The sequence below is a fragment of the Lactuca saligna genome, chromosome 8 (genome assembly GCF_052625555.1).
Source record: "Lactuca saligna cultivar CGN05327 chromosome 8, ASM5262555v1, whole genome shotgun sequence".
NCBI lineage: Eukaryota > Viridiplantae > Streptophyta > Magnoliopsida > Asterales > Asteraceae > Lactuca > Lactuca saligna.
Window position 1 is genome coordinate 279809577 of NC_136424.1, and position 23780 is coordinate 279833356.

At 38.9% G+C, this 23780-nt stretch overlaps 2 protein-coding genes across 2 annotated transcripts; one reads left to right on the plus strand and one right to left on the minus strand.

The window, feature by feature from the left end:
* Positions 1–274: 274 nt before the first annotated feature.
* LOC145010689 (S-adenosyl-L-methionine-dependent methyltransferases superfamily protein) lies at positions 275–6084 on the plus strand. Its single transcript, XM_078969196.1, has 10 exons — positions 275–682; positions 3710–3833; positions 3955–4046; positions 4406–4700; positions 4796–4950; positions 5013–5133; positions 5234–5358; positions 5449–5577; positions 5659–5823; positions 5891–6084. Exons 1-10 carry the CDS (start codon positions 275–277, stop codon positions 5960–5962), a joined length of 1686 nt encoding a protein of 561 aa, XP_078825322.1. The 3' UTR covers positions 5963–6084.
* A 26-nt stretch (positions 6085–6110) lies between these two features.
* Positions 6111–10552, minus strand: LOC145009298 (gamma-tubulin complex component 4-like). The gene is made up of 14 exons (XM_078968000.1): positions 10284–10552; positions 9564–9855; positions 9334–9470; positions 9114–9212; positions 8923–9025; positions 8576–8848; positions 8386–8469; positions 8216–8302; positions 7646–7701; positions 7401–7577; positions 6998–7312; positions 6707–6860; positions 6497–6619; positions 6111–6406 (listed from the first exon to the last, which is right to left on the minus strand). Exons 1-14 carry the CDS (start codon positions 10445–10447, stop codon positions 6341–6343), a joined length of 2130 nt encoding a protein of 709 aa, XP_078824126.1. The 5' UTR covers positions 10448–10552; the 3' UTR covers positions 6111–6340.
* Between the last annotated feature and the right edge of the window lie 13228 nt (positions 10553–23780).

Consider the following 23780-nt stretch of genomic DNA (forward strand, 5'->3'; position numbering starts at 1 on the left):
ATCAGCTTTTCGTGGATATAAGGATCGTAAGAATCGGGCTTATAACGAAGAAGTTATGGCCTTCAAAAGTTTCGTGGTTTTCAGGCTTAGCTGAGTACACGGGGCGTACAAGTGTACGCGGGGAGCACTACCAAAGAAGGTAGTACGCTGGGTGTACTGACCAAGAGGATCATGAATGTTCCCTGGAGTACGCTGGGCGTACTCCAGTCATATCAGAACCCTATTTTCAGTGAGTGTATCTGTTGGGCAATGCCAAAGAGCAAGGGCTATTGCAATGGGGATGATAGAAGGGAAGTTAAAAGACCACTATGCCAAGGTTTGGGACTATGAAGCTGCAATTAGGTTGAGTAATCCGGATACAACTTGCTTGGTGGGGGTAGAAAGTAATCCGAGGTGTAACTATTTCAAAAGGTTTTATGTTGGCTTCAAGGCTTTCAGAGATGGATGGAACAGAGGATATAGAATGGTAATAGGATTAGATGGTAGTTTCTTGAAGGGACAGGTAAAGGGGGATATTTTAATTGCTATTGGGAGGGATGCAGACAATCATCTCTACCCAATAGCATGGGCAGTTGTGAATGTTGAGAATAAGGACAACTGGACCTTGTTCATTGAGAATTTGGTTGTTGATTTGGATCTTGGTGGTGGCAATGGACTGGTTGTTATCTTCGACCAACACAAGGTACCAAAAACATATATTAGTATACAATATATACTCATTAATTTTTACATGTGATGTGCTTGTTTGTTAACTATAAGGACTTCTACAGGCTGTGGCAGACCTACTCCCCCATGTTGAACATAGACAATGTGTTAGACACATCTTTGCAAACTTTAGGAAGAAATTCACAGGATTAGAGCTAAAGAATTTGTTCCGGGAATTTGGAGGACACATAAAATAAATAAATAAATAAATGACAAAATTGAAAAAATGGTCCCTGTGATATGCATTTTTTGGGGGTTTTGGTCCAAACTACGGGTTATTTTTGGCTTCGTGGTCCTTTTGGGCTAGTTTCATTGTAAAACTGGTCTCCGATAAACTTGAAAAGATGAATTTGCCCTTTTAATTGGTTTTTTCCATTTACTTAATTATTTTTTTTTCTTTTATTTATGTAACATCCATAAATTTTACGCCAAATTTAAACTTTTTCAATCATAAATAAAATCAAACAGCGTTTGTTTACAAAAATGTTTTCAAATCAATATCCATAAGAGTGTCCCAAAATCATAATATAAGGATGAGGAGTGGTACGGTCACACCTTCGCCTTGCCACGATCTCCTGAAGTACCTGAAACAATAAACTGAAAACTGTAAGCCCGAGGGCTTAGTGAGCTACCCCCAAAATACCAATACCACACTAACAATACCATATCAGTAATAATCAATCAATCAACATGCATATTGGGCCATCAGCCTGAATGGACCGCCCTACCAAGCCTACATTCTGTCTGGATCTATCCTGAGCCTTCAACATGACTGGTCCGCCACGTGGGCTTACAGTCTCCCCGGACCGCTCATAGGGTATGTTGGCCTTCAGCACAAAGCAGGACCGCCTCAACCCAACCAATAAGCAAATAACCATATGCGTATAACTATCATATACTGACATATACAAACATCAACATATCTATCTCACTGATCATCAATCATAGAATTCTCCTGTAACTAGAGTATCGACCTAGCAGGTCACTAACATACCAATCCCTACGGATCATAAGAGCATAACATACTGTCTACCCTGATTCCAATCTAACAGATCATAACCACATGTATCAGACCATAACAATAACAACTAAAGGGCCGGCCTTGGTGCCGTAGACCCTATCTATATAGTGAGGATAACTCACCTCGCAGATGTCGATTCGGAAGGTAAACTCCAACTCTCGGATCACTTGACACATGCTCCACCACCTATTATCATAGTACAATATACTCGTAAGTCCTTAACCTTATAAGGTACTCCATAACCCACTAGTCAACCCCTGATCAAAGTCAAAGTCCTCAGTCAAGGTCAACAGTCCATGTTGACCTCGACTCGTCGAGTTCCTTGAAGCACATTCCAACTCACCGAGTCATCGGGGTGACTCGTCGAGTTCCTTCGATTCTCGATCAAACTTTAAGGCCACCCGTCGAGTTTCCTCCTTGCAACTTAATAGATATACACGCATACATATCTTGTAGAAAACTCGCCCGACTCGCCGAGTTGTTCTAGTCTATGGAAATCATCGTCGGACTCGTCGAGTTGTTCCTCCAACTCGTCGAGTTCACGGCCATCTTCATGTGACTCGCCGAGTCAACCTTGCGACTCGCCGAGTCCATTCAGTCCTTTTTCCATACAGACCTATTTTGAGCCATGTAGCGGCTCCAAATCATAGATTCAAGCTTCTAGGGCATGCTTTTCACGTAAAGTTGCAAACTTTACGTGCATGCATAGCTACAAAGATTCTAAATGCCAAATCTAAGCTCTTAATGGGGTCTCATGCCTAAGGAGGGCCTCATTCACAACCAATACAACAACTTTATGATTCTAAAACTTAAGGAGGGTCCAGATCTAAAGTTACAACTTCAGATCTAGCCCATAGCCCACCTTATCAACCTCAAAATCCATAACCCCCCCCCCCCCCCCCCAAAAAAAAAAAAAATCAACAAAAAGGAAAAAGGGAAGTAAGGATGGCAACTTGATACCTCCAAGGGATGCTAGCTGAGGTAAATTCTGCTTCCCACACCTTCCTTGCTTCAATTCCTTTGCACTTCTAGCTTTTCTCTTCTAGCCAACCTTCTTTCCAAGCTTAAGACACACCAAAATGGAATACCACACGAATTAGGGTTTTAAGGAGCTCTCAAAGACTGCAAAGAGGCCAAAGGAGGCTGAGGCTCCTTTAAATAGGGGTGCAAACCCCGGGATTTAGGGCTTCATCTGCTAGCTCCTACTCGTCGAGTAGGTCACTTAACACGCGATCCCACCCCGCTGCTACTCGACGAGTAGGGCAACCAACTCGTCGAGTAGAGCTTAACCCAATAAATATTATTTAAACAATACCTGAGAATCGGGGTGTTACAATTTAAATATAAATGTTAAATCAAATCAAGAAGGGTCTCTCTCTCTCTCTCATGAAGTATGATCCAAAAAAATAAAACCAGATACATACACTCATTGCAACAAAACAACCACACTTCTTGGGATGAAGAAGTTCCAAATCAAACTTCCTCCTTGTTGCCACCGGTGAAGACAACCAAACCCATAGTCTCCGGCGAAGCTGATAAAGGTAATGAAGATTGAGAACATGTGTCATCATCTCACTGACGATCTGAAACCCTCTAACCCACCCAACCCCAACAAAGAAGGTTGGTCGATTTTCTCTCTAGTTTCTGATTTCTTGGTTTCAACAACCCCAGATCACGCACATCTCGTCCCCCCCCCCCCCCCCTCTCTCGCCGGAAAGCGTCATCGCCATTACTAATCTTGGTCTCAACAACTCCGATATTCTCAAAACTCCGGTAACGACTTTCGACATAGATATAGGTTACCGGCCGTGAGGAATTAGACCCAGATTACTTTATTATGATTTTTATTTCATCAATAGGTAGCGTATCTTCAATCATCTATCATTCGTTCGTTTATTTAATATTTACGTCAATTACCTTTTCCAGATTGGTTTATGAACTGTGAAATTGTAATCTTAATTTGATAAATATTGGGGATTTTAGGGGGAAATATGTGAATATAAATTGAAGCCAATTGGTGATTTTGGACCTGTAATCGAAGCTAAGCTGGTGGCATTGATGCAGTTTCTTATAAACAAGGTTTTGAGTTTTTTTCCTGGTTTGATCGGTTTGATACAGGTTGAAATCGAGGACTAAAATCAAATCTTTTATATAGAATTGATGCAGTTTCTTAGAAAAATGGTTTGGTTTGGTTTTAATTTTTGGTTTAAGGTTTCATTATGTTTTAGTGTCGTTAGATTTAGCATTGGTGGTTATTGGTGGTGTTCTACGCTGGTTGTCGGAGTTGGTTTCAAGGATGGTGGTGGGTGGTCATGTTGGAGTATGGATGAAAGAGCAATAATGTTGGATATATATATATATATATATATATATATATATATATATATATATATATATATATATATATATATATATATATATATATATATCCTCTTTTATTTTTTAATTGTTAAAATAAAAAAATATATATGAAAGAAAAATAGAAAATAAATACTCAAGGGTATTATAATCATTTCAATTTCCGAAAAGATTATTTTTACATAAAAATTAGTCCAAAACAACCATAAAACAAAAAAAAGTTATGATTTGAACTAAAATAAAAAAATAAAAAAAAAACATTTTTTGCGGTTTTGTCTAAATAAATTAACCCTTTGTAGTTTATATTAAAACGAATGGCAGTTGTCCTTGAAGCATTATACAGGGGAAGATCGAATTGATCAACAAGCTCGCTCTAAATCATCAATCATGGAACTTGAGTGTTTTATAGGTGGACACTGTTTTGTACACTCCCCAGCAGCTCCTCCTATTCTGCGCCAATCACTGTTTTCCAATTCAATTCAAAGAAACAACAAAAATGGCTGCCTCAATGTTACAGCCAAAATCTGCTTCCACGAAAATGACCCCCATGACCACCTATTCTTCAAATCCGCCATTTCTCGAGCCTCCTATCGTTTCCAAGAAGCTCTTCGACCAGGTAAAACACTCACCTCTTTCAGGCATATCATCGAACACCTTATGCTCAAAGGAAAGAACATTCTTGATTTTCAAAATTTTAATTGTATAATGCAGAGCCTCTTTTTGTCGATCCTTACGCTGGCTGCTTTGTGCCTCCTGACCTTGACCTTGAGCTCGACAAAAATTCGGATCACCATTACTGCATTGGCACTAGATTTATCGATGATAAGCTGCTTAACGCAACCAAGGGCGCTGATGGAGCTAAACAGGTAGGTACCAAGTTCGTCAAAATTCCCTAAACTTCCTGAATCATCCATCTCTACCTCTGCAGGTTGTAATGTTCACAGATGGAATGGATACTAGGGCTTATCGCCTCAATTGGCCTTCTTCAACTGTAATCTATGATGTATCACCACAATCAGTATTCAGTAAAGCATCTCAAAAGCTCCAAGGTTCGTAATTAAGTATCTTCCAACGTTTTAGAAGCAAAGCAGATAATATTTAATTGAATGCGCAACAATCCTTATGATGGATTTTCTTAGAAATTCATAGATGTTGGTGCTAAAATTCCAAGAAGCTGTTTGCTTCTTCATGTTCCTTTGGAGTCATCTGATATGCAACAACTTTTACGTGATAAAGGATTTAATGGTTCCAGACCAAGTATATGGGTTTTCCAGGTGAACAAACGGATCATCTTCTAACTTCTAATCCCATTATCATCATCATCGTCATCATCTGATCTTGCCCCTTTTTACTTTTTACTATAGGGTTTTCCAGTCACAAATTTGGCTACTTTTAAGGAGATTCTGTTTATGGTTAGTAATTTAGCCATGAAAGGATGTCTGTTGGTGGGTGAATTTCCATTGTGGTTGACTGAAAATGACAAGGGGGCAAAGGTTGGCTCATACTCTAATGATTTTTTTTACTGTTTTTTACTATACCTGTAATGTTCACCATTTTAATAGCTTCTTTGACAGCTAAATATGGAGACATGGATGTATGAGGTTTTCATAAGCTATGGTTTTCGAGTGCAAATCATAGGTTATGATGATGTTGCAAGAAGCCTTGGTCGAGAACAGGTAGAAGGAATCCCCAATAATTTGCTTTTTGTTGCAGAGCATCTACGATTTTCTGATGATGAGGTAAGAGATAATGTATGGTCCCATTTGAATGTGTGTAAGTTGTTACATGTTTATGTAAACCTTACAGATGGAGACTTGGAGGATGCGATTTCAGAGGGTCGAGGAAGAAGGTGATGAAGAAGGATTTGAGGAGCTCTAAAGTCTAAACACATTTTGTCAATCCTTATTACACACAATCATCAATTCTCTTCTTCATTGCCATAAGACTTTGTATCATTAAAAGAAATTATCATAACATTTTAAGTGATGGCTTTTTTTTCATGCAATGATCTCTTTGGTTTCAAATAAATATTAATGCAATCACTCATCATATAAACAACAGATTCCCAACTTTCTCTGTATGAATACACACACATTTCTAATCCTCATATCAAGAAATTACAATTTACATTACATTACGTCACACCAACATACACTTTAATCTTAGAATCTGATAACCACAAGAACATAACGAAAAGTACGTTTTTTTTTTTTTGCTATTTCTTACATTTAATTAACCCTATGACAAAAATGCTGGCTACCGTTGTAGGACTGGGATTGTTTGACGTGGCCTTATGACATTCATAACTCCTTGTGCAGTTTGCTATCAACATTAATTATTACAAAGTCAGATAAATAAATAAATAAAGAGATTTAACTCAATACATAATTCTAAAGAGTATTACTATTTTACCTCAAAGAAGGAATTGAAATTTAGTCGCAAAAGGAAACGCCTAAGAAAAGGGGCCCGCTGACTTCCCGCAAGCCTGCTACTCCGCAATATTGTGTACAACGAATTCGACTTCTTGTTAAATTCCTGTACTTCCCAAAAAAAATGTTAAAACTAATACTGATGTCAAAAGACATGAATACCCTCATCAGAAAGGTGAAAGCAAAAAATGACCTCGGTTATACGCTCGAGTTCAATGGTGCTTGCATTGGTTTCCTGGTTTTCAATCTTCCAGCAAAACTGCAAGCAAAGCTTCATGATTCCATCCAATATTCTTGATACCGAGCCAATATCCAAGAAGGATTGTGATATCAAAGCTGACAAGTATCTACAAAATACCAATTTAATTTAACAATAAGATAAAAGCAAAAACATATATTTTTATAAAAGAATTATATATATATATATATATATATATATATATATATATATATATATATATATATATATATATAGGTAGCTCACTCTTGATGAAAGTCCACAAGCTGAGCAAAATCACGTGACTCGTGTATATGGGTTTGTAATACATTCCATTGAGATTCTATGACATCAACTTGGATATAAAACTGAAGATTTCTAATCAAGAATGCCATATGTTCTCTAACACGCCACATAGGCCTAAAGCATTGTCTTCTCTGTTGTGATGTTGATGTTGATGTTGATCCATTTACACGTTTGGAAAAATTCGAGTGGTCTTGCTGCATTACTGATTCCCATGACTTCTCTAACTCCATCTGTGTCCTCTTTAAACGCAGTAAATACTGAAAAATCCTGCGATACCTGTTTACATTTTATAGATAAGGATTGTGATTTGAGTTTGGGATTGAGATTGAGCATAAGGTGTTTGATAAAATGTCAGAAAGAAAACCTGGAGAGAACTTGTTGTGTGAAGAACAACTGTAAGGGCCAATCAATGGAATATTCTAGGGCTATACCATCCCACCCATCAAGTGACATCTCCATTGAAGTATCAGATAACAAACTTGAATCACCATCAACATATTTTGATTTGGATACATCTGCTTTTGTCCCAATTCCAGGCATCCTGGAAGTAGTTTATAAATATCTAATTATTCAAGTTACAATTCTGAAATAGAAAATGCATTATTTTACCTTAGTGTTACTCTTGAAAAATACTTATCATCATCACTAATAGTCTTTGTTACTGCCTGCATTACAGATATGTGAATCTTCATTTCAATCCATTTAAAATGAAATAAATTGGTTCTACTGCATCCAATTTTTTGAAGGGTAAATTACACGAATGATCCCTATGGTTTAGGGTAACTTGCGTGTTTGGTCCCTAACTTATTTTTCTAACTCGGAAGGTCCCTACTGTTTGTTTTTGTTACACGCTTGGTCCCTGTCTTACATAAAAGTCTATTTTTCCCTTGATTTTTTAATTTATTTAAATAAACACACCCTCAATCTCATCCTCTCTCCTTACCTTACCTACTCTATCATTTTTCTCTATTTAAATAATTGTCTTTTTACGTAAGATAGGGACCAAACGCGTAACAAAAACAAACAATAGGGACCAAATGTGTAACAATAACAAACAGTAGAGACCTTCCGAGTTAAAAACATAAGTTAGGGACCAAACATGCAAATTACCCCAAACCATAGGGACCATTCGTGTAATTTACTCATTTTTGAATTTTTTTTTTTAAAAAAAAAAAATACCAGTCTGAATGGAACCAGAAGATCAGCTTCAGCAGTTGATTGTCGAGGTGGTAAACGCATCAACTGACGACTCTCCTCAAGAAAACTCTATTTTATACACAGTGAAAATCTTATTAAATTCACATTAAAAAATATATATAACAAAATACAAATAAAAAGACAAAAATTACCTGGAAGAAATCGCCTTTTGCAAGAAGGAAGTAGTCTTTGATGGCTTTCAAATGTCCATTTAGATCAGCACGTACAACCACAAGCTGCATACATTACACATTAATTAAATTTGCAAGATATTAATCAGATCATAGAGACAAGATAAAAAGTAAAAAAAAAAAAAAAAAAAAAAATAGCAAACAGTTCTACCTGCCAAAGATGACTTGCTGCAATAGCTCTGATTGAATCAACAGAACCCTCAAATGATCTTTTGTGAAACTCAGATGATTCCTTAAGATTTTGAAGCATGGATTCAATCTTATCAGATTCAGATTGTGGCAAAAGTTCATCACCCATTAATTTTGTATGTTTTGCATCTACAGAACGAAATGCAGAACTTGGATTACGAAGAACCCTAATTGCTTTTCCAGCAAATAGAATGGATTCTGCCACGTGTAATGGAATATATTCTGGCAACATATCCTGGAAGAAACTTTTATGAAAATTACCAGTTTTGAATAAATCATAAAAAAAGAAGAAATTTAGTTATTAAGTACCAAGGAAATATGAAATCCCAAATGCCAATCACTTAAAGTTCCATCATTAACTGACATACGTGTTAACTTCTCAGTTATGTTCATATCTGAGTTTCCTTCTTTCCTAAAAACATTAAAATCAAAGTCATCATTTAGACAGCTGTCAACAAACAGTATTGTATCAAAAACAGAAAATTTAGAAAAAGTATTACTCAGAGATGAAAAATTCTCCATATTGATCGTGAAGAATCCCATACACCATCCAGGATGCAAGTTGATTGTACATGACCTGATGTCCATGCCAAAGAAGTCTGTTCGTAATACAAAGTTTAATAGCTTGTTATTTTTTATATTCTTTTTGATAAAAATATATATATATATATATATATATATATATATATATATATATATATATATATATATATATAATACCTCTGAATGCATGTTTGTAACTCTGGGACCCCACAGTGGCATCGTTTATGTAGAAGATTAAGAAGCTTCCCTCCACAAATGCCATCACGCTCAATCTCTAGAATCAGCTCATATAGAGGTGGCAAAAGAACAAAAAACTAAAAAAAAAAAAAAAAAAGAACTTGAATCATTAAGAGCTAAAAGAACATGAAAAAACAAAACAGTAATACAATGAGATGAAAATACTGCACCTTGTTCAGGCCTTGAGTAACTGTAGCTAAGATGGGTAGATGATCTGAAAGTAACTTCTGCTCCATATGCAAAATGGCAGATCTGTAAACTGAAAGAATTTCTGTAATGCCATTGGCAATGGCCCTTCTATAAACACTCTGATTCTCCATCTTTTCTTTTGGAAAGACAGAAGTGTATGGCGTAGGAGACTCATTCCCAGGCCTTATCCAGCTTAAATTTCGTGACTTGGTGGCAAATCGATCAAGTTCACGATAGTAAAACCCTAAAGCAATCGTCTTCTCAATAATATCCCTGTGATTCATAACCATAACAACATGTTTAGAAGTTGATTATGACTGAAAGAGTTGCCAGAAATGTCAAAGATGTTAGGAGATGAGATCAACCATTGTGTAATTATGATTATGAATATCGAGTTTATACGTACATTTACACAAATCTAGCAAGGACTTCAAGTTTTGTGCCTAAACTCGAAGTTGATTTATTAGTATGGATTATCGTAAAACAATTTCGTGCAACCCAAGGGAAGTGTCAATCAAATCCTCTCATTATCCAAGTTATTCGATTATCACAGCCCCATACTCTAACATATTCGACCAACCAAGCGATAACTTAACTCGTACTCTTAAAAAAGATTGAAATTCAAAAACCCTAGTGATTTGGGGAAATTTAAAGATTGAAAAAAAAAAAAAAAAAAAAAAACAGTAGATTATGAGAAATACCTTTCGCTGGGCTCGACAAAAGATATGTCGGAAGCAAGCTTGAAGGTACATTGATTGGAGATGGGGTCGTCGGGAGACAAACCAACGGATAACTGCCGATCTCTCTCGTCGACAATTAGGTCTCCTGTGTAGCCTAACAGTGACAGTAGGAGTTCGTGTAGCATCGCAATCACCAACTTCAAAGACGCACAAGAATTTGGGTGGGATCACAGAAAGAAAGATGGTCTTTGCGCTTCTCGTCCTTCAAATGTCAAACTTGCAAACAAAAAACGTTCTTATGGCAAGGTCTTTTCTTGAAAAAAGAAAATAATTCTTTCACTTTAACACCGTTAATTTTAGACCGTTAACTTATTATAAAATGATCATTTTGTGGTTGATTGTAATTTTGTTAACATATTATTTGTTTATAAGCTTGGGCCAATACACCTGCGTTTGGGTGTGGCTTGGGGCATAACAAAGACAAATATGATCGTCTCTCTCATCTTAATACAATTAGGATGTCAAAAACTCCCGTGTGATCCCGTTTTTGTGGGATTCCGATCCCTTACGTGATTAAATTTTTAAAAAAACCGAGAGCAGGGGCAAAATTAAACCTTGTTTATTTTCGGGACCGGGGTCAGGAGTTGGTATTTCCGTCTCGTACTCCCACAGGGGTCCCGGTTGTACATTTATGTAAAAATATATATATTTAATATAAAATACATATACAAAATAGATTTTCTAATTTTAGGTTTAGGATAAGTTTTACTTTTCCGTTTCCAATTAATTGATATTGAAGAGGTAGTGAATTGATCATATAAATTTGGACATGTAAGTATTTTATATTTGTAATATTAGATTTGTCGTATTTTATATTTATAAGATTCTTAGAATTGTCATTTTGTAATGTTGGATTTTTAATTTTTTAGTTTCTAAAAGATTAGGTTTTAAGTTTTTAAAGTTGTTAAAAATAATCTTTTTAGCCTAAACCAAAGTAGTTGTTTAGCAAAAAAAAAATGAATTTTAAGCCTATAAACCGGGGGAACGGAGGCGGGATCGGGAGCGATGGAGGTAATCGGGGGCTATGTAAACAGGGGAGCCGGGGGCGGGACTGGGAGCTGGGGCACCAACTGATTTCGGGGGCGGGAGCGGGGGCAACTATTTCCGCTCTCGTTTGGTTCCGTTGACATCCCTAAATACAACCAACACTAGCTGAGCATGAGCAACAATCGTACCTCAAAGTAGACAAGTCTTATTGCTATGAATGAAGCTACCCCGTCCACACAAAAACACTAGCCGGGCATGGGCATCTTTTGTGCTTTGAAGATAGCTTCATACATGTCATGATGATACTGAATGTCAGACAATACTTCATGATAATGATTGTGTCTTCCCGGTCGTTGGCACTAAACTAATGCTAGCTACGCTTAGGCACCAATCGTACGTGTAACAAGGATAGACAAGCATACCATATTAGTATCACAAAAAAGCAATACATGTCACTTTAATGCTTGTGTTTTCCCAATCATCAGCACAAATTCAATGTTGGTTGTGATGGGTTTTGAGCAGTACATCAATCCTATGGTGCACATGCAAAACCCTAAAACTTTGGATCTAGATTTATCTAAATGTACATGCAAATTATCCAAAGCTCATAAACCCTAGACTAGCATACTATAATCGAAATCACATATGAAAATAGGGTTTAGATCTTACATTGATTATTATGTAGCAATAACAATCTCAATTCCTCTTGATCTTGACTTTTGATAGCTTAGTGCCTCAAATGTTGCACCTCTAATGGAGTCACAAACACCATGAGCAACAAGATGACTTAGGAGAAGGAGGAGGAGGCTCCAAAAGCGTCTAGGGTTCTCTTAGAAGTGTTAGCCACGTTTTTGGGAGCCATAGGGGTCTTTATATACTTGTGTGGGCCGCTAGGGTTTCAGATGAAACCATAATTTTCTGCTTAGGCCTTAAGCAACTCATGGAGTTCCCTTAGAAAGCCCTTGGACGAAATCCATATGGGCTTCCCATAGATTTCGTCCAATCCCCTTTCCATTAGGAATCCATAGCCCAGTTGCAGCTATCATATAATTGCAATATCAGTCCCCCTTTATTTAATTAATCTCTTTTAGCCACAAAATGAATTCTTATTAATTCTTGACTAATATTAATTAAAAAATATGATTTCTCTTTTAATATATTATTCATATAATATATTAATAAATCATAATTAATGCTTTTTCTCCTTAGTTCATCCTATCAATTGCTATGGTGAAGGCAGCCCAAAAGGACCATGCTCACAATCGGCTCAAGTACATACCAAAATAGTTATGGGCTTAGACATCTAATCCAACAGTGTAACGCCCGGGTTTCAGGGCTAAGCATTTCTGTCGATGTAATAGTCTAGGTCAACTATTGTAACTCTTTTTAAAGTAATAAATATGAAATATTTGAATATTATGTGAATTATGTGTGTTTATGTGTTTATTATTTAATTATAAATGTATAATTGATAAAGAATAAAAATGAGCGTCAAAATTAAAGTGTGAGATAATCCCGATATCTCTTCATAAAGTTGTAGAATATGTCTCAAGGTCTCCGTACATATAAAGAATGCCGAAATCCGAGCTATAACGAAGAAATTATGGTCCGCTGAAGTTTTACGGCAAAACCGGCACGGCACCGGAAGACGTAAATAGTGAATTTACGATAGAAGACTTTTTAGCCTTAGCAATCTAAACAAAAGTCGTAGAATATGTTAAACTAAGAACATCGATAAAAAGAACGCCCAAATCTGACTTCGTATGAAGAAGTTATGATTTTTCTAAGATTCGGCTTAGCAGTGTACAGCCCGAAACTCGAATTTTAGTTCGAGCGGTTTTTGGCTTACGCGACCTAAATGAGAGTTGAAGATCTCATTCATAGGAACTCAACGGTAAAAAGACAGACGAAAACGGAGTCCGTATGAAGGAGTTATGAACTCTTCGCGGTCATTTAACAGTCTAAACGCCTCCTACTGTTAAATTTGAGATCGGTCGAGAATTAGCCGACGGAGTCTAAACGAAAGTTGTAGATCTTGATTTTACCTACGCGTGGATATAAAGAACGTCGAAAACGGAGCTCGTATGCGAAAGTTATGATTTTTCTAAGTTTGAAGGCTGATACGCGATAGGGGGTGACGTGGCACCACCAGAATTGGACACGTGGCACCACCAGAAGGCCACCACATGGACTGACTCGACGAGTCATGACTCAGAATCGACGAGTCCACCCAATTCCTCCCCTATAAATAGAGGTGCCGGGTTCCCTCATTCTTCACACCTTCCTAAACTATTCTTTCTCTCTCTAGACTCTCTCTCTAGCCCCCTAACCCCCCTAAAAGCCTAGGTAAACCCCCTAGCACCCGAAGGAAGCCCCGAGGCTCCCAGAGTCCCGAGAAAAGAGCCTTTCGGCTCGGGAACGCTGCTCCAGCGAAGCCCGGTTTTGCGAAAAACCCGCTGTAAGTGAGCTATGCCTATCCTAACTTTAGTATAACTTATGTTTTAATATAGTAACATTATTAGGAAGTTATAATGAGTATTTGGGCTATTATTATGAGTTATATTGAGTGTTATTTAACGCTTATATAATAATAATAATAGTCAGACTATTAATTAGTCACGGTTATCGTTAGACTAAACCCTAGTGGTACTGGTACTAGGTTTTATCGAAGGAATATCATTTTGAGAGTAGCGAAGCGCTGTCCGAGTGCTGAGTCACCACCTAATCAGGTGAGTGCATAGTTACCTTCAACTTACACATAGATATGAAGTATTTTATATAAATTACGTGCTATGTGTGCATATTATCTGAATACTTGCTATCTATGCTAGATGAACGTTGTTATACATGTTTTCAATGATTCAAACTGTATACGTATTTTATATCTACGAAAATGTTGGGGTAAAACATGGGTAGATGTAATAGGTGATGTGTGATAAAATGATGAGAGGCCTCGATGTTGTTGTTGTTGATCCAGTCATCTAGCGGAGTATAGATGACGACCACGGACTCTTCTAGACAGTCCAGTGGAACACTAGCAGGCTCGCAACCTGTAGGTGTTGTGAACGATGTGTTCACCGGTGTACTCCATCCCCCACATGGTTGCCTATTAGGACATTTATTGCTGAGGAATCCCCTTAGCAGTAGTGTCCGTCCCGATGATGATCCTTAGGCTAGGTCCCTTATGATAAGTGTTTAGGGACGTAAAGTGAGGATAACGGGAACGGGTAATCGGGTTATTGTTGATTGATGAACTTAATAAACTTATTTATTGTGGGTTGAAAACCCTATGTGCTCACCAGGCTCCCAAGCCTGACCCACTCAGTTTTATGTATTACAGGAAGTGGCGCATGAGCATAGGTGTGATGTTTTGGACGAGGGATTACGGATATAGGCCTGTAGATATGAAATAATGTAGTAAGGCTTATATTGTACTGTTTATACTTTTGATCTGTACGAACATGACATCCCGAGTCTTTTAATGAAATACATTTCTATGGAAATGCTTTTGATAAATCTTTATCATATTATTGTTTTGGGACAAATTCCACAATCCTTTTTATTAAAAGATAACTCTGATTTTGAAATAAAGTATAAACAAAACCGGTCTTTTCTGGCCGTGATTTTGGGGATGTCACAGTTGGTATCAGAGCATTAGTTTAAGCGAACTAGGAATTTGTAGGATTTCTAGACTTAAACTTAGAATGCTAAGCGATGATTGTGAGGTGTGAGCACTAGCTTATTTTAGGAATTGTGCCTAAAATGCTTTTATGTGCTAAATGCTTTATGCATGATATGCTGGTATTTTGTTCGGATCTATGGTCTGTTGCCGACCGGATCTGGAAACCTTATGTGTTTAGGATTCTAAACGTACGACTACGCTATTAGAACTAGCATGTAAACGTTTCGGAGTGATAAGGACGATTTAAAACGTCTCTCCTAAATAAAGATCTAAATTCGCCTTATTCGGTGAATAGATCAAGATGGTAAGGACCCGTAGCGGAAACGTAAACGCGAATGGGAACAGACACCAACCCCCCGTGATCGAGCAAATACCAGTTGTGGAAGCCGCTGTCGGACCAATAACGATGGCCGGAGTGCAAGCGATGATCCAGGCAATGTTGGATCGTCAAATGGAGGAAACCAGGCGTTTGCTCCAGCAAAATCGAGAGGAAGCGACTATTCAGCTCGAACAGCCCGAATTGAACGAAGGGCAGACTGAAGAAGGAAACTACAGTGGGACTATTGGTCAAGCCAACCCACCGATAGTTAGGCAAAACCACCTGGATGGAGGAAATGATGGACGTGGATGCAAATACAAGGATTTCATGGCATCCAAGCCACCGAGTCTATCCGGAAGCCCGACGCCGGTGGAAGTCATGAACTGGATCTCTGAAATGGAGACAATGTTTGAGAGTTGTGAGTGTAGCAATAGGCAGAAGACTGCTCTTGCAGTTCCTCTATTGAAATCTGGAGTACTAAGCTGGTGGAAGCTATTAGCTGATTCAATGCCCAAAGGTGAAGCAAGCAAAATGTCGTGGGAGGATTTCCTGGTACAATTGAAGATGCAATACTGCTCTGAGCAGGATCTTCTGGAGATCAACAACGAATTCCAGAGTCTGAAGAAGGGAAGAATGAGCGTTACTGAATACGCTGCAAGCTTTACTGAGAAAATGAAGCTTGTTCCTCACCTCGTCCCAACTGAACTCTCCAAGGTTAACAAATTTGCCCTCGGATTACCAGCGGACTTCGGTCCAATGGTCAAGCAAACTACCACTCTGAAAGCTGCCATCTGGGCTGCTAAGAATGTGGAGACCCAGATACGAGAAAAGGGTCTGGAGAGAGCGGAAGTGGGAGAGAAACGGAAATTTGACGGATCCTCGAGGTCCGGTAAGAAAGGAAGATTCTCGAAGTCTGGTTCGAGAGGAGGAGGATCAGAAGCAAAGTGGTGTGACAAGTGCAAGAAGAAGCACTTTGGGAAGTGTGATGGAGGAGTCACTTGTTACAAATGCGGAAAGCCTGGGCACTATGCCAACGAATGCACCCTCAACCAGAAGGCCTGTTACGGGTGTAATGAAGAAGGGCACATTTTGAAGGACTGCCCGAAGAAGAAGGAGGCAGGAAGACCCAACATACCACCAAAGCCGAAGGCGAGAGCCTTCCAGATGACGCTCGAGGCTGCAAAGGAGGCAGCAGACGTCGCTTCAGGTACCTTTCTTGTAAATGGTTTACCTGCAAATATACTGTTTGATTCTGGAGCCAACTACTCCTTTGTGTCGCATAAATTTAGTGCGAAATTAGCATTACCTGTAGAAAAACTAGATAATGCCCTAATTGTAGAAGTTGCCAGTGGCAAATTCGTACCTGTTAGTAATCGTATTAGGAACATCGTCATCGACCTAAACGGAAACGAATTCCATGAGGAACTACTACCCATAGAGTTAAACGGTTTCGACATCGTTTTGGGTATGGATTGGCTTAGCGCCAACGATGCCGAGATATTATGCCGGAAGAAGATAGTTAGGATAAACCCACCCGGAAAGGAATCATTTATGGTGTATGGGGACAAACGCAGAGTGAATTCTGGAATCATCTCCATGATGAAAGCCAGGAAATGTTTGTCCAAAGGATGTGCATCATACTTGGCATTCGTAATCGATGCTAAGAAGGAAAAGAAAGAGGTGCAGAATATACCGGTTGTGTGTGATTATCCGGAAGTCTTTCCCGAAGATCTTCCCGGATTACCACCTGATAGGCAAGTAGAGTTTCGTATAGACTTATTACCAGGAACAACACCGATAGCAAAGGCACCTTACCGATTAGCACCGACGGAGATGAAGGAGCTCATGACGCAACTTCAGGAGCTGTTGGACAGCGGTTTCATTCGACCTAGTTCATCACCCTGGGGAGCTCCGGTGTTATTTGTGAAGAAGAAGGACGGAAGCATGAGGATGTGCATAGACTACCGAGAGTTGAATAAGGCAACGGTGAAGAACAAGTATCCATTGCCGAGGATTGATGACCTATTCGATCAGCTGCAAGGTTCGAGCTACTTCTCAAAGATCGATCTTAGGTCAGGATATCATCAGCTGAAAGTGAGAGAGCAGGATATTGAGAAGACTGCATTCAGAACAAGATATGGACACTACGAGTTCTTGGTTATGTCATTCGGACTAACCAATGCTCCAGCAGCATTCATGGATTTGATGAATAGGGTTTGTAAACCATTCCTCGATAAATCCGTGATAGTGTTCATCGATGACATTCTCATCTACTCGAAAAGCCAGGAGGAGCACGGCAAGCATCTACGAGAAGTATTGGAGGTGTTAAAGAAGGAGAAGCTTTTTGCAAAGTTCTCCAAATGCGACTTTTGGATACGGGAAGTCCAATTCTTGGGTCATGTTTTTAACCAAGAAGGAATAATGGTTGACCCCGCCAAGATCGAAGCTGTAATGAAGTGGGAACGTCCGAAGAATCCCACGGAGATTCGAAGCTTTCTAGGATTAGCCGGATATTACCGACGATTTATCCAAGGCTTTTCTTCGATAGCTGCTCCATTAACAGCTTTGACCCATAAAGGAGCTACGTATACATGGAGTGAGAAACACGATGAGGCATTTGAGAAGCTAAAGAAGAAGTTATGTGAAGCACCGATACTTTCTCTACCCGATGGAGTCGAAGATTTCGCAGTTTATAGTGATGCATCTGGAGTCGGGTTGGGTTGTGTTCTGACCCAAAGAGAAAAGGTGATAGCATACGCATCTCGACAATTGAAAGAGCACGAAAAGAACTACCCCACTCATGATCTGGAGTTGGCAGCGGTAGTATTCGCCTTAAAGATATGGAGGCATTACCTCTACGGCACGAAGTGCAAGCTCTTCACTGATCATAAGAGTCTCCAGTATCTCTTTAATCAGAAGGAGTTGAACATGAGGCAACGACGCTGGCTAGAACTTCTCAAGGACTACGACTGTGAGATACTTTACCACCCAGGTAAAGCAAACATTGTTGCTGATGCTCTCAGTCGGAAAGTCAATCTTGAAAGAAAAAGGCCAAGAGCGTTAAGAATTGAAGTTGTCTCGACGATTGTGGAAAGCATCAGGAAAGCTCAAGAAGAAGCCTTAGAAAAGAATGACCGAAAGGAAGAACGTTTGGGAAAAACGTTAGTGTTCGGTACGAACAGTCGAGGACTGAAGGTATTCCAAGATCGAATTTGGGTACCTAAGACGGGAGGGATAAGAGACCTTCTAATGGAAGAAGCACACAAGACCATGTACTCGATTCATCCCGGTAGCACTAAAATGTATAGGGACCTAAAACCCTACTACTGGTGGCCGACGATGAAGCTCGATGTTGCGAAGTATGTGGCTGAGTGCGTAACATGTGCGAGGGTTAAGGCACAGCATCAGAAACCGTATGGGAGTTTAGAACCTTTACCTGTACCCATGGGTAAATGGGAAGACATCACCATGGATTTTGTGACTAAACTGCCCAAAACGAAGAACGGAAACGACATGATTTGGGTAGTCGTGGATCGTTTCACCAAGAGTGCACACTTCATAGCAGCCAACGAGAAGTGGTCTATGGATAAGCTCGCAAATGCTTACGTGAAGGAAATTGTAAGACTTCACGGTGTCCCTCTTACGATTGTGTCAGATCGTGATAGTCGTTTCACGTCGAGGTTTTGGAGGAGTCTACAAGAGGAGTTGGGTACGAAGTTGTGTTTGAGTACTGCTTACCATCCGCAAACCGATGGTCAGAGCGAAAGAACGATTCAGACGTTGGAAGATATGCTGAGAGCATGTACCCTCGAATTCCAAGGGAATTGGGACGAACACTTACCTCTAGTAGAATTTTCCTACAATAATAGCTTTCACTCGAGCATCAAGATGGCACCTTACCAAGCGTTGTATGGACAAAAGTGTCGTACGCCGTCTTGTTGGCTTGAAGCCGGAGAGAAGCAGTTTATGGGCCCCGATATGGTCCATGAGACTGCTGAGAAATTGAAGGTGATTAGGGAAAGAATGTTAGCAGCTCAGGATCGTCAGAAGAGCTATGCTGACAAGAAAAGACGACCGATAACCTTCGAAGTTGGGGATTCCGTTTTGCTTAAAGTCTCACCGTGGAAGGGACTTATACGATTTGGGAAACGAGGAAAGTTGAGTCCAAGGTTTATTGGACCGTTCAAAGTTCTTCAAAAGATTGGGAACCAAGCTTACAAGCTGGAATTGCCCGAAGAACACAATGGTATTCATAACACCTTCCATGTGTGTTATTTGAGGAAATTCGTGGGAGATGTTCCCGACATAATTCCAATCTCAGAGTTAAGGATGGATGAAAATAAAAGGCTGATCGAAGAGCCCGAGGCAATTGTTGACCGTAAGACTAAGAAGTTACGACGCAAGATGGTCGACTTAGTGCTAGTCCGATGGAAACATTCGAATGGGCCGAATCTCACTTGGGAAACAGAGGATGACATGATGAGTCGCTATCCACATCTGTTTGCTGATGCATGATTCCGGGACGGAATCATCCTAAGGGGGAGAGAATTGTAACGCCCGGGTTTCAGGGCTAAGCATTTCTGTCGATGTAATAGTCTAGGTCAACTATTGTAACTCTTTTTAAAGTAATAAATATGAAATATTTGAATATTATGTGAATTATGTGTGTTTATGTGTTTATTATTTAATTATAAATGTATAATTAATAAAGAATAAAAATGAGCGTCAAAATTAAAGTGTGAGATAATCCCGATATCTCTTCATAAAGTTGTAGAATATGTCTCAAGGTCTCCGTACATATAAAGAATGCCGAAATCCGAGCTATAACGAAGAAATTATGGTCCGCCGAAGTTTTACGGCAAAACCGGCACGGCACCGGAAGACGTAAATAGTGAATTTACGATAGAAGACTTTTTAGCCTTAGCAATCTAAACAAAAGTCGTAGAATATGTTAAACTAAGAACATCGATAAAAAGAACGCCCAAATCTGACTTCGTATGAAGAAGTTATGATTTTTCTAAGATTCGGCTTAGCAGTGTACAACCCGAAACTCGAATTTTAGTTCGAGCGGTTTTTGGCTTACGCGACCTAAATGAGAGTTGAAGATATCATTCATAGGAACTCAACAGTAAAAAGACAGACGAAAACGGAGTCCGTATGAAGGAGTTATGAACTCTTCGCGGTCATTTAACAGTCTAAACGCCTCTTACTGTTAAATTTGAGATCGGTCGAGAATTAGCCGACGGAGTCTAAACGAAAGTTGTAGATCTTGATTTTACCTACATGTGGATATAAAGAACGTCGAAAACGGAGCTCGTATGCGAAAGTTATGATTTTTCTAAGTTTGAAGGCTGATACGCGATAGGGGGTGACGTGGCACCACCAGAATTGGACACGTGGCACCACCAGAAGGCCACCACATGGACTGACTCGACGAGTCATGACTCAGACTCGACGAGTCCACCCAATTCCTCCCCTATAAATAGAGGTGCCGGGTTCCCTCATTCTTCACACCTTCCTAAACTATTCTTTCTCTCTCTAGACTCTCTCTCTAGCCCCCTAACCCCCCTAAAAGCCTAGGTAAACCCCCTAGCACCCGAAGGAAGCCCTGAGGCTCCCAGAGTCCCGAGAAAAGAGCCTTTCGGCTCGGGAACGCTGCTCCAGCGAAGCCCGGTTTTGCGAAAAACCCGCTGTAAGTGAGCTATGCCTATCCTAACTTTAGTATAACTTATGTTTTAATATAGTAACATTATTAGGAAGTTATAATGAGTATTTGGGCTATTATTATGAGTTATATTGAGTGTTATTTAACACTTATATAATAATATTAATAATAGTCAGACTATTAATTAGTCACGGTTATCGTTAGACTAAACCCTAGTGGTACTGGTACTAGGTTTTATCGAAGGAATATCATTTTGAGAGTAGCGAAGCGCTGTCCGAGTGCTGAGTCACCACCTAATCAGGTGAGTGCATAGTTACCTTCACCTTACACATAGATATGAAGTATTTTATATAAATTACGTGCTATGTGTGCATATTATCTGAATACTTGCTATCTATGCTAGATGAACGTTGTTATACATGTTTTCAATGATTCAAACTGTATACGTATTTTATATCTACGAAAATGTTGGGGTAAAACATGGGTAGATGTAATAGGTGATGTGTGATAAAATGATGAGAGGCCTCGATGTTGTTGTTGTTGATCCAGTCATCTAGCGGAGTATAGATGACGACCACGGACTCTTCTAGACAGTCCAGTGGAACACTAGCAGGCTCGCAACCTGTAAGTGTTGTGAACGATGTGTTCACCGGTGTACTCCATCCCCCACATGGTTGCCTATTAGGACATTTATTGCTGAGGAATCCCCTTAGCAGTAGTGTCCGTCCCGATGATGATCCTTAGGCTAGGTCCCTTATGATAAGTGTTTAGGGACGTAAAGTGAGGATAACGGGAATGGGTAATCGGGTTATTGTTGATTGATGAACTTAATAAACTTATTTATTGTGGGTTGAAAACCCTATGTGCTCACCAGGCTCCCAAGCCTGACCCACTCAGTTTTATGTATTACAGGAAGTGGCGCATGAGCATAGGTGTGATGTTTTGGACGAGGGATTACGGATATAGGCCTGTAGATATGAAATAATGTAGTAAGGCTTATATTGTACTGTTTATACTTTTGATCTGTACGAACATGACATCCCGAGTCTTTTAATGAAATACATTTCTATGGAAATGCTTTTGATAAATCTTTATCATATTATTGTTTTGGGACAAATTCCGGAATCCTTTTTATTAAAAGATAACTCTGATTTTGAAATAAAGTATAAACAAAACCGGTCTTTTCTGGCCGTGATTTTGGGGATGTCACAAACAGTCTCCCACTTGGATAATTCTAATAACTATATTGCATATGACTTTGAAACCTAATCAACAATCGTAGCTTTCAAAAGCCGCTGTCAAACTCTGATCTTATCATAAACGTGTCCTTTAGATAAGGGATCATATATTCCTCCATTCTAGATTTCGTATGAACTAAGACATGGATTTTAATCATACTCTCTGTTGATGTGTTGTTTCCTGATTTCCAATTTATGACGACTGACAACAGACTACAATTGAACACATCAACTTAGTCTCGTCTTAGCCAAGCGCTTAGGGTGTCGTCACTAAATCATCGAGGGGCCCACATATATCGCTTTTATCCCACTTTGGGTAAAAGGAACGGATAAAATTAAACTCAAATGCTTGCTTGTACCTACTCATCAAATCACACACAACAATATGTTTTATAATACCAAGTTACTAGTGCATTTACATATTATCAATGTACAACCAACTTGCAGAATACAACTCACACGTCTCGGTTTCAAGAATATAAGATATTATCGTCTCACTAATCACCCGTGATAAAATCCATGAAGCTATCCAAGTGAGTGTGGGTTTAATCCAATACTCAAATCCTAATTCATAAGTATTCATGAACGTTTCAATAGACTTTTGTTATGTCTAATACACTTTAGACAATCTACAAGCCAATTCATGACAGTCTTCTTTCATACCTACTTCCAAAGCATGAGCAATTGTGGATGGTTTGAATAATCTTATTATTCGGGAAGTCAAAACATGCAAAGTGAAACACAAGAATAATCGAATCCAATATGGCCCTAAACTTTTGAGTATAAATAAAACTCATTTTATTTAGTCACCTTATTGATTGCACATTATTCATTGTATAATGTTTCGGATAATGTTTCGGATAATCAACTTATAACTTCAATTATAACAGCAGTTGTCCCATGCACCAAGCATGCACACTCTGCTTACCTATGGTCCATACTTTGTGACATAGATCAACTGGAAACATTTCCAATGATGCTCATTTCACAATTCCTAATCTTTATCGTTAGTGTAAGAACACAAAGTTCTCACCGCTACTAGAATATGTTAGATTCTAACATTTTATGCAACGATCATTTCGTAATGTCACACCACCAAAGCCACCATGACTTTGCCAATGATATTACAAAGTGTTCTATTAGAGACTGCTACAAGGCAATTCCATAGATATGAAGTCTCATATTTAAAGTACATTCCTTTGAACATCCTTCTTGCATAAAAGTTTCTAATCTAGACATAGATTCTCGATATTCAACTCCTAATATGGAAACATTTCCATATTTGCCATACGACAACTCATTATTAATAGAATCATATCTAATCATAATAATGTCATTATGGTTCATTCGTTACTATACTTCCAACTACCCACAAGTGACCAATCATTGGCGAACCTTAGATTGTACTTGATATTTTTTTAATTATTTTAGTCAAATCCGGTTCTAGTCCCTTTTCCCTATTAATGCCCTAGGCATTTGGAAAATTTTAGAACGATCGTATATTACAACATATGCAATCGATCTTATACCCGAAGCGTATGGGACACGATTCATAATGAAAAATGTG

Coding starts and splice junctions, on each gene's coding strand:
- LOC145010689 (XM_078969196.1), top strand. CDS start 275: ATGGGGATGATAGAAGGGAAGTTAAAAGACCACTATGCCAAGGTTTGG. Junction 3,834..3,954: donor TTTTTTTCCTGGTTTGATCG/GTTTGATACAGG, acceptor ATTATGTTTTAG/TGTCGTTAGATTTAGCATTG. Junction 5,134..5,233: donor AGCATCTCAAAAGCTCCAAG/GTTCGTAATTAA, acceptor AGAAATTCATAG/ATGTTGGTGCTAAAATTCCA.
- LOC145009298 (XM_078968000.1), bottom strand. CDS start 10,447: ATGCTACACGAACTCCTACTGTCACTGTTAGGCTACACAGGAGACCTA. Junction 9,856..10,283: donor TTTGTCGAGCCCAGCGAAAG/GTATTTCTCATA, acceptor TATGAATCACAG/GGATATTATTGAGAAGACGA. Junction 8,849..8,922: donor TGGGATTTCATATTTCCTTG/GTACTTAATAAC, acceptor AGTTTCTTCCAG/GATATGTTGCCAGAATATAT.